Below are 13,080 nucleotides of genomic sequence, written 5' to 3'. Positions count from 1 at the left end.
CTTCTTAATCCTATCCTGCGCGATAGTACCTGCGGTGTGCATGGATGCGTGCGAAGCGAACCGGTAGCGAAGCGAACCGGTAGCAGACTTCAGAGCATTTCAGCCCTGATTTCCAACATTTACTAGAAATATTTTTAAACATTTCAGGCCCTTTCTCAACTCTAAAAGGGACACAACAAACTGCTCAATTTGCAGGTCGTTTCAGGACGCCTTTGAACTGGCCACGCTTCTTCCGAGTTGGAAGCAGCACTTGCAAGTTTGCCACCAACAATCGTATTAAAAGGGAGGAATTCCACTCCCTTAAATGCAGGTAGTCGGCTTACAGCAGTTCATTTAGTGACCATTCAAAGTTGCAGTGGCCCTGAAAAAGTGATTTATGACCGGTTTTCAGAGTTACGACCGTTGCAGCATCCCCGTAGTCACGTGATCAAGATTCAGACGTTTGACAACTGGTTCATACTTATGACGGTTGCAGTGTCCTGGGGTCACGTGACCCGCTTTTGCGACCTTCTGACAAGCAAAGTCCATGGGGAAGCCAGATTCACTTAACAATCAGGTCACTAACTTATCAGCTGCAGTGATTCACTTAACAACTGTGGCAAGGAAGGTCGTAAAATGGGGCAAAACTCACTTAACCAACGTCTCACTTAATAACAGAAATTTTGGCCTCTATTGCGGTCGTAAGTCGAGGACTACCTGTAATCATTCAGGTAGAACATCCATGGTGGTTGTTTTTTTTTAACCCCTCTGATGTTTTTCAAGCTTGGCAACTTTAAGACATGTGGGACTTCAGTTCCCAGAATTCCTCCAGCCAGTTTAGGAAATTTACCTCCAAAGATCTGTTGGTTTCCAGGCTGTACTGCGGGTTTCTTAGAAAGATCTGAAAGCCTTCGAAATTCAGATCAGCCCCGTCCCAGAGATCAGGAATGACTGTTCTGAAGAAACACAAAAAAAGACAGTTGTCCAGAAAAATATCAGGTGACCGTTAGATCAATCAGAATAGAGCCGGAAGGGACCTTGGAGGTCTTCTAGTCCAGCTCCCTGCTCAAGCAAGTGATCATATATTCCATATCAAACATGTAATTTTCCAGTCTCTTCTTAAAAACCTCCAGTGATGGAGCACCTACAACTTCTGGTGGCAAGCTGTTCCACTGGTTAATTGTCCTCACTTGTAGGAAGTTTCTCCTTAATTCCAGGTTGCTTCTCTCCTTGATTAGTTTCCATCCATTGTTGCTTGTCTTGCCTTTTGGTGCTTTGGAAAATTAGTTGACCCCCCCCTCCTCTTTGTGGCAGCCTTGCCAACTCCCCACAAAATCACCAAATCCCACATATATTTCAGCATTCTCTCCTGAAATTTCACCAATTCCCAGATGTCAAATCAGAACTCGCAAAGTTTTAGTACTCTAGTACGAAATAGGAGCATTATCGTGTAAAACAGTGCTTCTCAATCTTGGTAGCTTGAAGATGGGTGGACTTGAACTCCCAGAATCCCCCAGCCAGCAGCGCTGGCTGGGGGATTCTGGGAGTTCAAGTCCACCCATCTTCAAGCTTCCAAGGTTGAGAAACACTGGTGTAAGATCTTACCAAAAGCTTACAAAATTTCAACATGCAAACCGAACAATCTCCAGCAGATCAGGACAACAAAGAAAGCAGGAGTAAACTTTAAATCCAGGATTTGGAGATCATCTCGTATAAAAACATACCGAGGGCAACCCCAAAGTTCTACATACAGGCAATCTTCAAGTTATGACTGGTAACTTGGCAACCATTCAAAGTTACAATTGGTCAGAAAAAGGGAAATTCTGAGGGTCGGGGCCAGTGGTGGGTTCCACCCGGTTCCGCCAAGCCGGTAGCGGTGACGATATGACGTCACCAAACCGGTTCTACCCCCCGCCCCCCCCGCGTTACTCTTACCTTTTATTTTGCTCCACCCCCAATCTATTGCTGCCTCCTGAGTCCCAGCTGATCGGCTAGAAGGGAAAAAACTGTTTAAACTCTTGTCGCGGGGCTTCAAAGGGCCGCCCTACAGCTGATCAGTGGTAAAAGGCAGTGTGGCGGTAGACCGGTGCCTCCAAAAACAAATGGGTAGACTGGTGCCTACAAAAACGAATGAGTAGACTGGTGCCTCCAAAAACAAATGAGTAGACCGGTGCCTCCAAAAACAAATGAGTAGACCGGTGCCTCCAAAAACAAATGAGTAGACCGATGCCTCCAAAACCAAATGAGTAGACCGGTGCCTCCAAAAACAAATGAGTAGACCGGTGCCTCCAAAAACAAATGAGTAGACCGGTGCCTCCAAAACCAAATGAGTAGACCGGTGCCTCCAAAAACAAATGAGTAGACCGGTGCCTCCAAAAACAAATGAGTAGACCGGTGCCTCCAAAAACAAATGAGTAGACCGGTGCCTCCAAAAACAAATGAGTAGACCGGTGCCTCCAAAAACAAATGGGTAGACCGGTGCCTCCAAAAACAAATGAGTAGACCGGTGCCTCAAAAAACAAATGAGTAGACCAGTACAGCTCTGCAAGCAGTTAAAAGCCTGGTAGACCAGTACCTCTGCAAAATCCTAAAGAACTGTCACATGATCATCAAGCCACGCCCACAAAATAAGCCACGCCCACAGGACCGGTAATAAAAAATTTTAGAACCCACCCCTGGTCAGGACCCCCTTCATAATGATGTGACTGAACATCACTCACTACATTTATGGGTGTTTGCAGGGTCCCACATTCAGTGGCTTTTCCAGTTTTGGCCAAACCACACCAGTGGTGAACCATTTCCTTAGCAACTGCAGATTCACTTTAGCACAGTGGCTGTCTTAACAATCTTTGTTATGGCAAATGACTGCAATAAGCAGGCTCCGTTTCTGTCGTTTGTTGAGGACTACCTGCAATCCATGTTTCTGTTCTGGACTCGGTTCCATAATTCCCAACCGGCATAACCAACGAACACAATGGTTTGGGGCAGTGGTGGGATTCAAATTTTTATACTACCGGTTCTGTGGGCGTGGCTTGGTGGGCGTGGCAGGGGATAGTGTAAAATCTCGATTCCCTCCACACTCCAGGGGAAGGTTTAACGTTTAACTTTATTTATTGGATACTCTGTTTTAATTGTCTTTTAACTTTTGTATTTTCTGTTTCTTATTGTTGTGAGCCGCCCTGAGTCCTTCGGGAGAAGGGCGGCAAATAGATAGATAGATAGATAGATAGATAGATAGACAGACAGACAGACAGACAGACAGACAGACAGACAGACAGACAGACAGACAGACAGACAGACAGATAGATAGATAGATAGATAGATAGATAGATAGATAGATAGATAGGGCCTGGTGGCTCAGCAGACTGATAGCATTGTGATTAACACCAGCTGCCTGCAATTATTGCAGGGTTCGAATCTCGTCAGGCTCAAGGTTGACTCAGCCTTCCATCCTTTCTAAGGTAGGTGAAATGAGGACCCAGTTTGTGGGGGCAATAAGATGACTTTGTATAAATATACAAAAGTATGAAGGCTATTGCTTAACACACTGTAAGCCGCCCTGAGTCTCCGGAGAAGGGCAGCATATAAATCAAAATAAATAAATAAATAAATAATAATAACTAAATAACTAAATAACTAAATAACTAAATAACTAAATAACTAACTAAATAAATAAATAAATAAATAAATAAATTTACTGCAAAATCCCCATTTCCTCCCTATCAGCTGGGACTTAGGAGGCAGAGAATACAGATGGGGACGAGGCCAGTCAGAATTTTTACTACCCGTTCTCCAAACTGCTCAAAATTTCCACTACTGGTTCTCCAGAACTGGTCAGAACCTCTGGTTTGGGGGTTATCAGAGCTGCAGCCTAAGAGAGCAGGATCGCACTGCAACACCACTGGGTGCCTCACCTATCCAAAAATGATCGTCTTTCCTGGGGCTGCAAACACATTGGCTGCAGATCATCGCACCTTGTCCTCCCATCTAAGACCGATTGGACCACAGTAATGGGCAGCACAGGGGGCTCAGGACAGGAGTTGTACCCAACCAAAGGAACAGCAGGACTAGTGAATGCAGCTTTCCTGTCCGGACCAGCGGCTTCTTCCTTGATCAGCAGAAGATTGGTTTCCCTAGAACGATAAATAAGTCCTCTCCATGTTCTGCCTTTCTTTGCTCCACTCAACTGGCTCCAGACTCTTCCTCGTCCTACGTAAAGGTAAAGGTTCCCCTCGCACATATGTGCTAGTCGTTCCTGACTCTAGGGGGCGGTGCTCATCTCCGTTTCAAAGACGAAGAGCCAGCGCTGTCCGAAGACGTCTCCGTGGTCATGTGGCCAGCATGACTCAACGCCAAAGGCGCACGGAACGCTGTTCCCTTCCCACCAAAGGTGGTCCCTATTTTTCTACTTGCATTTTTTACGTGCTTTCGAACTGCTAGGTTGGCAGAAGCTGGGACAAGTAACGGGAGCTCACCCCATTACATGGCACTAGGGATTCGAACCACTGAACTGCCAACTTTTCGATCGACAAGCTCAGCGTCTTTATAAGGCCTTATAAAGCGGTACTCATTTTTCACGTGGTTTTGATTCTATGCCTCTGTTTATACAACAAGGATTTTATTAGCTTTTTTGGTGGCGGCTGCACACTGCTGGCTCATATTGAAGAGCCTTGGTGGTGCAGTGGACTAAAGTGCTGTTAAGTAGCACTTAGCTGCCAGCTACCTGCAATTACTGCGAGTTCAAATCTCACCAGGCTCAAGGTTGACTCAGCCTTCCATCCTTCCGAGGTAGGTAAAATGAGGACCCGGATTGTGGGGGCAATAAGCTGACTTTGTATAAAAAAGAACACCGCTTGTGGGGGGGCGAAAGCCCTACTAAGCAGGTATATACAACAGTATGAAGGTTATTCTTAACGCATTGTAAGCTGCCCTGAGTCTCCGGAGAAGGGCGGCATATAAATCGAACCAATAAATAGATAGATAGATAGATAGATAGATAGATAGATAGATAGATAGATAGATAGATAGATAGATAGATAGATAAATAAATAAATAGATAAATAAATAGATAGATAGATAGATAGATAGATAGATAGATAGATAGATAGATAAATAGATAAATAAATAAATAGATAGATAGATAGATAGATAGATAGATAGATAGATAGATAGATAGATAGATAAATAGATAAATAAATAGATAGATAGATAGATAGATAGATAGATAGATAGATAGATAAATAGATAAATAAATAGATAAATAAATAGATAGAAAGATAGATAGATAGATAGATAGATAAATAGATAGATAGATAAATAGATAAATAAATAGATAGATAGATAAATAGATAGATAGATAGATAGATAGATAGATAGATAGATAGATAGATAGATAGATAGATAGATAGATAGATAGATAGATAAATAAATAAATATTGAAGGGATTGTCTGTTAATCTGTTAAATACGAGACAGCAGACTCCAAAGTCCCAGTGACATAATCAGTGGTGGGTTGCCCCCGGTTCGGACCAGTTTGCAAGAACCGGAAGTAAAACTGGCGGGAGGTCCCGCCCACCACCCCGGATGTCGTCATCAGTGATCTGCGCATGCACAGAAGGCGCACGTGTGAGCAAAGCAAGGCACATATGTGAGTGAAGCAAGCGCACGCACGATCCCGTTGCGAACCGGTGGTAAAGCTAAGTAGAGCCCACCCCTGGACATGATGTACATGTCACTTTGTTGTCCAGCTGAACTAAAGCACTCCCCACAAAGCCCCCATGACTATTGGGCATGCTGGCTGGAGATTTATTGGAACTGGAATCCAAATATTCCAGTGAGGAAGAGCTATGGAGGACAACAAATGACGGATTTAGTATCAGGCTAATCTTGTCGGAAAGCACGTAAAAAATGCAAGTAGAAAAATAGGGACCACCTTTGGTGGGTAGGTAACAGCGTTCCGTGCGCCTTTGGCATTGAGTCATGCCAGCCACATGACCACGTAGATGTCTTCGGACAGCGCTGGCTCTTTGGCTTAGAAACGGAGATGTGCACCGCCCCCTAGAGTCGGGAACGACTAGCACATATGTGCGAGGGGAACCTTTACCCTTTACCTTAATCTTGTTCCATACTGAATGAATGGCTGGAAAATCTGATGGAAGTAGCCAAGATGGCTAAATTGACTGCTTTAACCAAAGACAAAAAGACAACCAACTTCATTTCTGTTTGGAAACCACGTCTGGATTTTGTGCTCCAGGTGGAAATAAATGAAACTTTGACTTTGGGTTGTGCTGATAAGTTTGTTGTTACAGACATGGCTAATACGTATTAGTATGTAAAAGTAAAAAGTTGAGGCTGTAATGTTTCTATCTTATTTTACTGGGCTAAAAAGAGTTAGATGTCCATGTTTTTTTCTCCACCCCCCTTTTACACTTCTTTTACTTTTCCTTCCTCATTTCCCCACTATTTTCATTTAATTATTTACCTCTCACTGTCAGGAGGCAGCTGTAAAGCCACCGGACTGGGCTGAGCGGCCTCCGAAACATCAGAAATGATGGCTCCTCTCGGAACGGGGCTGTTTAAACACGAGGCAGGCTCTGCGGATGGCTAGAAACAGCGAAGTGGGGAAAATACATCTTTTGTTATGCTGATGAAGCTCCAGAAGAATATAGGCAATCCTCCACTTATGACCGTAATGGAGCCTGCCCATTTACGGTCATAGGCCATGACAATCGTAAAATGGTCAATTCATGGGACCGACTTGATTTTATAACCTCTTTTAAAGAGTTAAAGATAACCTTTATTGTCATTTTTTTTACTGTGGGTACACTGGCACACATTAAAAATGATGTTGCCTGCTCTCAAAAGTACACATACATAACACACAGATAGACATGCTATATCTATCTCTCTATCTATCTCTCTATCTATCTCAATCTATCTTTCTTTCTTTCTCTATCTATCTATCTATCTATCTCTATCTATCTTTTTCTCTCTATGTATCTATCTATGTATCTATCTATGTATCTGTCTATGTATCTGTCTATGTATCTATCTATCTATCTATCTATCTATCTATCTATCTATATCTCTCTATATATCTATCTATCTCTATCTCTATCTTTCTATCGCTATCTATCTTTCTCTCTCTATGTATCTATCTATGTATCTATGTATGTATCTATCTATATCTATCTTTCTCTCTCTATCTATCTATCTATCTGTATCTATCTTTCTTTCTCTCTATATCTATCTATCTATCTATCTATCTTTCTCTCTCTATGTATCTATCTATGTATCTGTCTGTGTATCTATGTATCTATGTATCTATGTATCTATCTATCTATCTATCTATCTATCTATCTATATCTCTATATCTATCTATCTATCTATCTCTATCTCTATCTCTATCTTTCTATCTCTCTATCTTTCTATCCTCCAAGGTCACTTCCAACTCTGTTATTCTATTCTATTCTATTCTATTCTATTCTATTCTATTCTATTCTATTCTATTCTATTCTATTCTATTCTATTCATCTTTCTATCTATCTATCTTTATCTATCTATCTATCTATCTATCTATCTATCTATCTATCTATCTATCTATCTATCTATCTATCGTAGTTCCTTCATGAAGGTTGCTTACAGCCTTACAGATAAACAATCAAACAGTAAACAACAGCCTCATCAAGAAACTACCAAGACAAAAACAACACTCCCATAAACACTGACAGGCCGGCTACTGTATGTAACCAGACAGCAAGCCTCACTCCTTTCTAGCACTGATGTTGTTACCTAGCTGGGTCTTGAAACGTCTGCAAGAAAACCACCAAGCTCAGAGAGCCCGAAGGATTCCTCATGTCAACCCTGAGCTACACACATTCTCTTCTATTGTTTTTTTTTTTTTTTTGATTTATATGCCGCCCTTCTCTGGAGACTCAGGGCGGCTTACAATGTGCTCAGCAATAGCCTTCATCCTTTTTGTATATTTATACAAAGTCAGCTTATTGCCCCCACAATCTGGGTCCTCAATTTACCTACCTTAGAAAGGATGGAAGGCTGAGTCAACCTTGAGCCTGGCGAGATTCAAACCTGCAGTAATTGCAGGCAGCTGGTCTTAATAACCAGCTTAATAAAAGGGTGCCTTAGACCACTGTACTACCAAGGCTCTTGTTATTGAAGGTATTTCTCCCCTCTTTCCTTTTACTTTCTGGAAAAGTAGAAAGGGTCCCTTCTGAAACGCTTCCCACGCCCTCCTCCCTTCTGTGGGCTGAGACATGTTCCACACACCAGACATCCTGTTGGTGGCTCTGCCTCCATCTCCCACGGTCATTCGCACAGACCATTACAATCCCACAAACGATTTTGCTTCAAACCAAGAAGCACCTCCTCAAATGGAGAGAAGTAAGCAGTCTTCAAGACTCTTCAATATCTTCATAAATGACTTAGATGAGGGACTAGAAGGGGACTCACCAAATTTGCAGATGACACTAAGCTGGCAGGAATAGCTAACACCCTAGAAGATACGCTCAACATCCAGATGGAACTCTAAAGACCTGAACACTGGGCCCTATCGAACAAAATGAAATTCAATGTAGAGAATAGTAAAGTCTTACACTTAGGTAAGAAAAACCAAAAGCACACATATAAACGGGGGGGAAACCAGGCTTAATAGCAGTGACTGTGAGACTTGGAGTCTTAGTGGACAACCAGCTAAATATCAGCCAGCAGTGTGCAGTGGCAGCCAAAAAAAACAACACAATCCTAAAAGAGCCTAAAACAGTGGACTAGAGCACTGTTATTAACATCTGTTGCTTGCAATTACTGCAAGTTCAAATCTCACCAGGCTCAAGGTTGACTCAGCCTTCCATCCTTTCAAAGGTAGGTAAAATGAGGACCCAGTTTGTGGGGGCAATAAGCTGACTTTGTATAAATATACAAAAGGATGAAGGCTATTGCTTAACGCACTGTAAGCCGCCCTGAGTCTCCGGAGAAGGGCGGCATATAAATTAAAAAAAAAAAAAATTGCATTAACAGAGGGATAGAATCAAGATCAAGGGAGGTACTAATACCACTCTATAAAGCCTTAGTAAGTCCACACTTGGAATCCTGCATCCAGTTTTGGTCACCACACTATAAAAAAGATGTTGAGACTCTAGAAAGAGTGCAGACAACAGCAACCAGGATGATGAGGGGACTGGAAGCTAAAACATATGAAGAATGGTTGCAGGAACTGGGCATGGCTGGCCTAGTGAAGAGAAGGACCAGGGGGGACAGTATAGCAGTCTTCCAATATTTGAGGGGCTGCCACAGAGAGGAGGGGGTCAAGCTATTCTCCAAAGCACCCGAAGGCCAGATAAGGAATAATGGATGGAAACTGACCAAGGAGAGATTCAACCTAGAAATAAGGAGAAATTTTCTGACAGTGAGAACAATCAACCCATGGAACAGAAGCTGCCTTCAGAAGTCATGGGAGCTTCATCACTGGAGGCTTTCAAGAAGAGACTGGACTGCCATCTGTCAGAAATGATGTAGGGTCTCCTCTTGGGCAGGGGGTTGGACTAGATGACCTATAAGGTCCCTTCCAACTCTGTTAATCTAATCTGAACCAATCTGAACCAAATCACCAGCCGCAGAGCTAACCGGCCAACAAAGAGCTGACTTGACATCCCAAATCAGTTGCCAGTCAAAACAAGAGCAGGTTAAAAAGCAAAGACTGGATGGATCACAATCCCAAACTTACAGACTGAATGTAGCAAGGCTCGTGAAAGGGATCCAAAGGCAGAGGTCTTCTGAATTTGGCCACCTGTGGGGCAGAGTTCCCATCATCCAACATGAGAGGCCTATGGGCAGATAGGAAGCGAAGCAGTTTAACCCCCCCACATCCTGATGTCTGGCTCCCACAGCTTTATCACATATTATTCCATTTTATTTATGGTGCCTTCAGGTTTGTCTTGACTCCTGGGGATCCTCTCGATTTGGCAAGAGTCTGGAAGAGGTTCGCCATTGCTTGCTTCCTAGGGTTGAGAGGCAGGGACTGGCCTCCAAGGACACCCATCTAGTTTTGGGCATAAAATGGGGCCAGAACTCAGAGTCTCCTGGTTTTTAGCCTGGTGCCTTTATAACACCATAAATCTATGTACTTGTTCTTTGTTTACTCGGTAAATGGAAGACTTAATCCTATTTGTAACTTATGAATGAGGTTACAGACTGTATGTACATAGACTAGGTACGGACGAATTCGCTGGCTGGGGAATTCTGGAAGTTGAAGTCCGTACCTTAAAACATGCTAGCTGGGGAATTCTGGGAATTGAAGTCCGTACCTTAAAACATGCTAGCTGGGGAATTCTGGGAATTGAAGTCCGTACCTTAAAACATGCTAGCTGGGGAATTCTGGAAGTTGAAGTCCGTACCTTAAAACATGCTAGCTGGGGAATTCTGGGAATTGAAGTCCGTACCTTAAAACATGCTAGCTGGGGAATTCTGGGAATTGAAGTCCGTACCTTAAAACATGCTAGCTGGGGAATTCTGGGAGTTGAAGTCTGTACCTTAAAACATGCTAGCTGGGAATTCTGGGAGTTGAAGTCCGTACCTTAAAACATGCTAGCTGGGGAATTCTTGGAGTTGAAGTCTGTACCTTAAAACATGCTAGCTGGGGAATTCTGGGAGTTGAAGTCCGTATCTTAAAACATGCCAGCTGGGGAATTCTGGGAGTTGAAATCCGTACCTTAAAACATGCTAGCTGGGGAATTCTGGGAGTTGAAGTCCGTACCTTAAAACATGCTAGCTGGGGAATTCTGGGAGTTGAAGTCCGTACCTTAAAACATGCTAGCTGGGGAATTCTGGGAGTTGAAGTCCGTACCTTAAAACATGCTAGCTGGGGAATTCTGGGAGTTGAAATCTGTACCTTAAAACATGCTGGCTGGGGAATTCTGAGGATGGAAGTCAACTCATCTTAAAGTTGCCAAGTGTGAAAAAAAACAACTTCTTTCGCTTATAAGAAGGTTGAGTGCTCATCCAATCTCTTTTCCTTCAATGATTGTTGGACAAGGATGGATAAACTTCTCCCACAGATCCCCCCATAATGTTCTCAAGCTCCCTTTGGTTATTCCAGAGCATCCCATGAATGAGGTGGACCCCCCCCCAAAACCCTCAAGATGACTTCATTTCAATCCAATCCAGGTAGATCTCCCTCACCCCCTCAGAGCTACGAGTAACTAATCCCACGGGGTGGGGTTCGTGAAGCAGCTTGCCTCCACCCCAACCCTTCGGCATTGGTCTCCTCTCCCTCAGCCTAGCATGCTTCTAAACAAAGGCCACAGCAGCTGACTGGGTGGTTGTCCAAGGGCCCTGAATCAGCAGCTCTGACTCATCAATTCCACCCCTGTTCAGATCCTGGTCACCAGGGTACCCAAGTCCCATGACCAGCTCTGCCCTTTGAAACAGCTCCACACTTTGCAAGCCCCCCAAGAGTTCCTTGCCCACGTAGGCGTCACATGAGGCTGCTACTCACCGTTTTCTCTTTATCCCAGGGCTGCTGGGACTGGACTGGAGCTGGCCAAACAGAAATTGAATCAGCTGTTGAGGAAAATAGTAGTCAGCAGACAATACGGCAGCATCTCTCTCTCTCTCTCTCTCTCTTTGAACACCTGGTGTTCCCCTTCTGCTTGCACGGACAACCTTCTGAATAGGCACCTAAGCCAAACACCTGTTTTGCCCAAAATTGTATTTCCCAGTATTTCATAGGCTTTTATAGAATCATAGGGATAGGAGGGACCTTGGAGGTCTTCTAGTCCAACCTAAGGCAGGAGACTTTATATCATTCTGGTCAAGTGGTTGTCCAGTCCAGGGGTCTCCAACCTTGGCAACTTTAAGACTTGTGGACTTCAACTCCCAGAGTTTCTGGGAGTTTCAGAATTCTGAGAGTTGAAGTCCACAAGTCTTAAAGTTGCCAAGGTGGGAGACCCCCTGGGTCCAGTCTATTCTTGCAAACCTCCAGAGATAGCATCTACGGAGATTCTCAATCCTCCAGGACATGGTTGTCCCAAAGCTGCTCTTTTTTTCCTCAAAAGGCAACTGGACTTTCTTAGCTTTTTTTTTTTTTTTTGAAAATATTTGGCTTCACATCGCTTGTGTCAGCTTTCGATGTCGTCTCAAATAAAATAAATTGCATTTCCAAACAGATAGTCTTTGAAGAAATCTTTCATTTTATTAAGCACGACAATCTGTCCCCGATCGTGGCGTAGCCAACTCTGACTTCCTGATCCCAAACCTTCCCTTTCCGTTCCCCAATTCTCTGCGTCTCATTGGCCTTCTTCCAAATCACTCTCCCCATATCTACTACTTAAGCTCCCAGGAATGTCCCCCCTCCCATCTCATCTCCTAGGGGATATTATCTTCAGGGAAAATAAGTAGGTGAAATGTCAAGCGTCCTCTTGCCAGCTGCCCCCTCTTCTCCTTCTTATGTCAGCACTAGAGTAAATGCAGCTTGAAGTGCTGACAGCTTGCTTTGTGCGCTGATAGTGGGGGCAGGGGTGAAATCTAAAATATTTCCCTACAGGTTCGGTGGGCATGGCTTGGTGGGTGTGGCAGGGGAAGGATATTGCAAAATCTTCATTCCCTCCCCTCCTGGGGGAAGGATATTGCAGAATCTCCATTCCCGCCCCACTCTGGGGCCAGCCAGAGGTGGTATTTGCTGGTTCTCCAAATTACTCAAAATTTCCGCTACCAGTTCGCCAGAACCTGTTAGAACCTGCTGGATTTCACCTCGGTGGGGGGGGGAAGCACCTTTGGGACCTTCAGCGATGGTGCACCCACAACTCCGGGATAAAGGTGAAATGAATTGAAAAAGCTGGTTTATCCCATAAACCAGCTTTTGTGGATGGGTGAGATGGGCTGAGATACTTTGGCTTAAGCTAAATTCTACAAGTCAACATTTAAGACTTCCAAGGAGTTGACATTTGCACCAAGGCAGACACACATTAATTTATAATACTAGTAGAGTTGCCCGCTTTAAAATCAGAACCACAGGCAGCTCGCAACCACAATATAAAAACAAAATTGTGCAAAAAAAAAGAAGCAGAAAACAAAAACAGATGCAGAAAAA

At 43.7% G+C, this 13,080-nt stretch overlaps 1 protein-coding gene across 2 annotated transcripts in view; it reads right to left on the bottom strand.

The window, feature by feature from the left end:
• Positions 1-13,080, bottom strand: part of HSF4 (heat shock transcription factor 4) — a 47,909-nt gene that overhangs the window by 10,535 nt on the left and 24,294 nt on the right. For both annotated transcript variants that reach the window (XM_060695080.2, XM_087877000.1), the window contains exons 6-10: positions 11,488-11,552; positions 9,718-9,817; positions 6,460-6,581; positions 3,894-4,112; positions 830-935 (exon numbers count right to left, since the gene is read on the bottom strand). In XM_060695080.2, the coding sequence (XP_060551063.2) occupies positions 830-935; positions 3,894-4,112; positions 6,460-6,581; positions 9,718-9,817; positions 11,488-11,552 (612 nt within the window). The remainder of the gene's footprint in view (positions 1-829; positions 936-3,893; positions 4,113-6,459; positions 6,582-9,717; positions 9,818-11,487; positions 11,553-13,080) is intronic.

This window comes from Pantherophis guttatus, chromosome 11 (assembly GCF_059756535.1).
Source record: "Pantherophis guttatus breed Tessera chromosome 11, ASM5975653v1, whole genome shotgun sequence".
Taxonomy (NCBI): domain Eukaryota; kingdom Metazoa; phylum Chordata; class Lepidosauria; order Squamata; family Colubridae; genus Pantherophis; species Pantherophis guttatus.
This window is presented reverse-complemented; position numbering and strand designations above follow the sequence as displayed.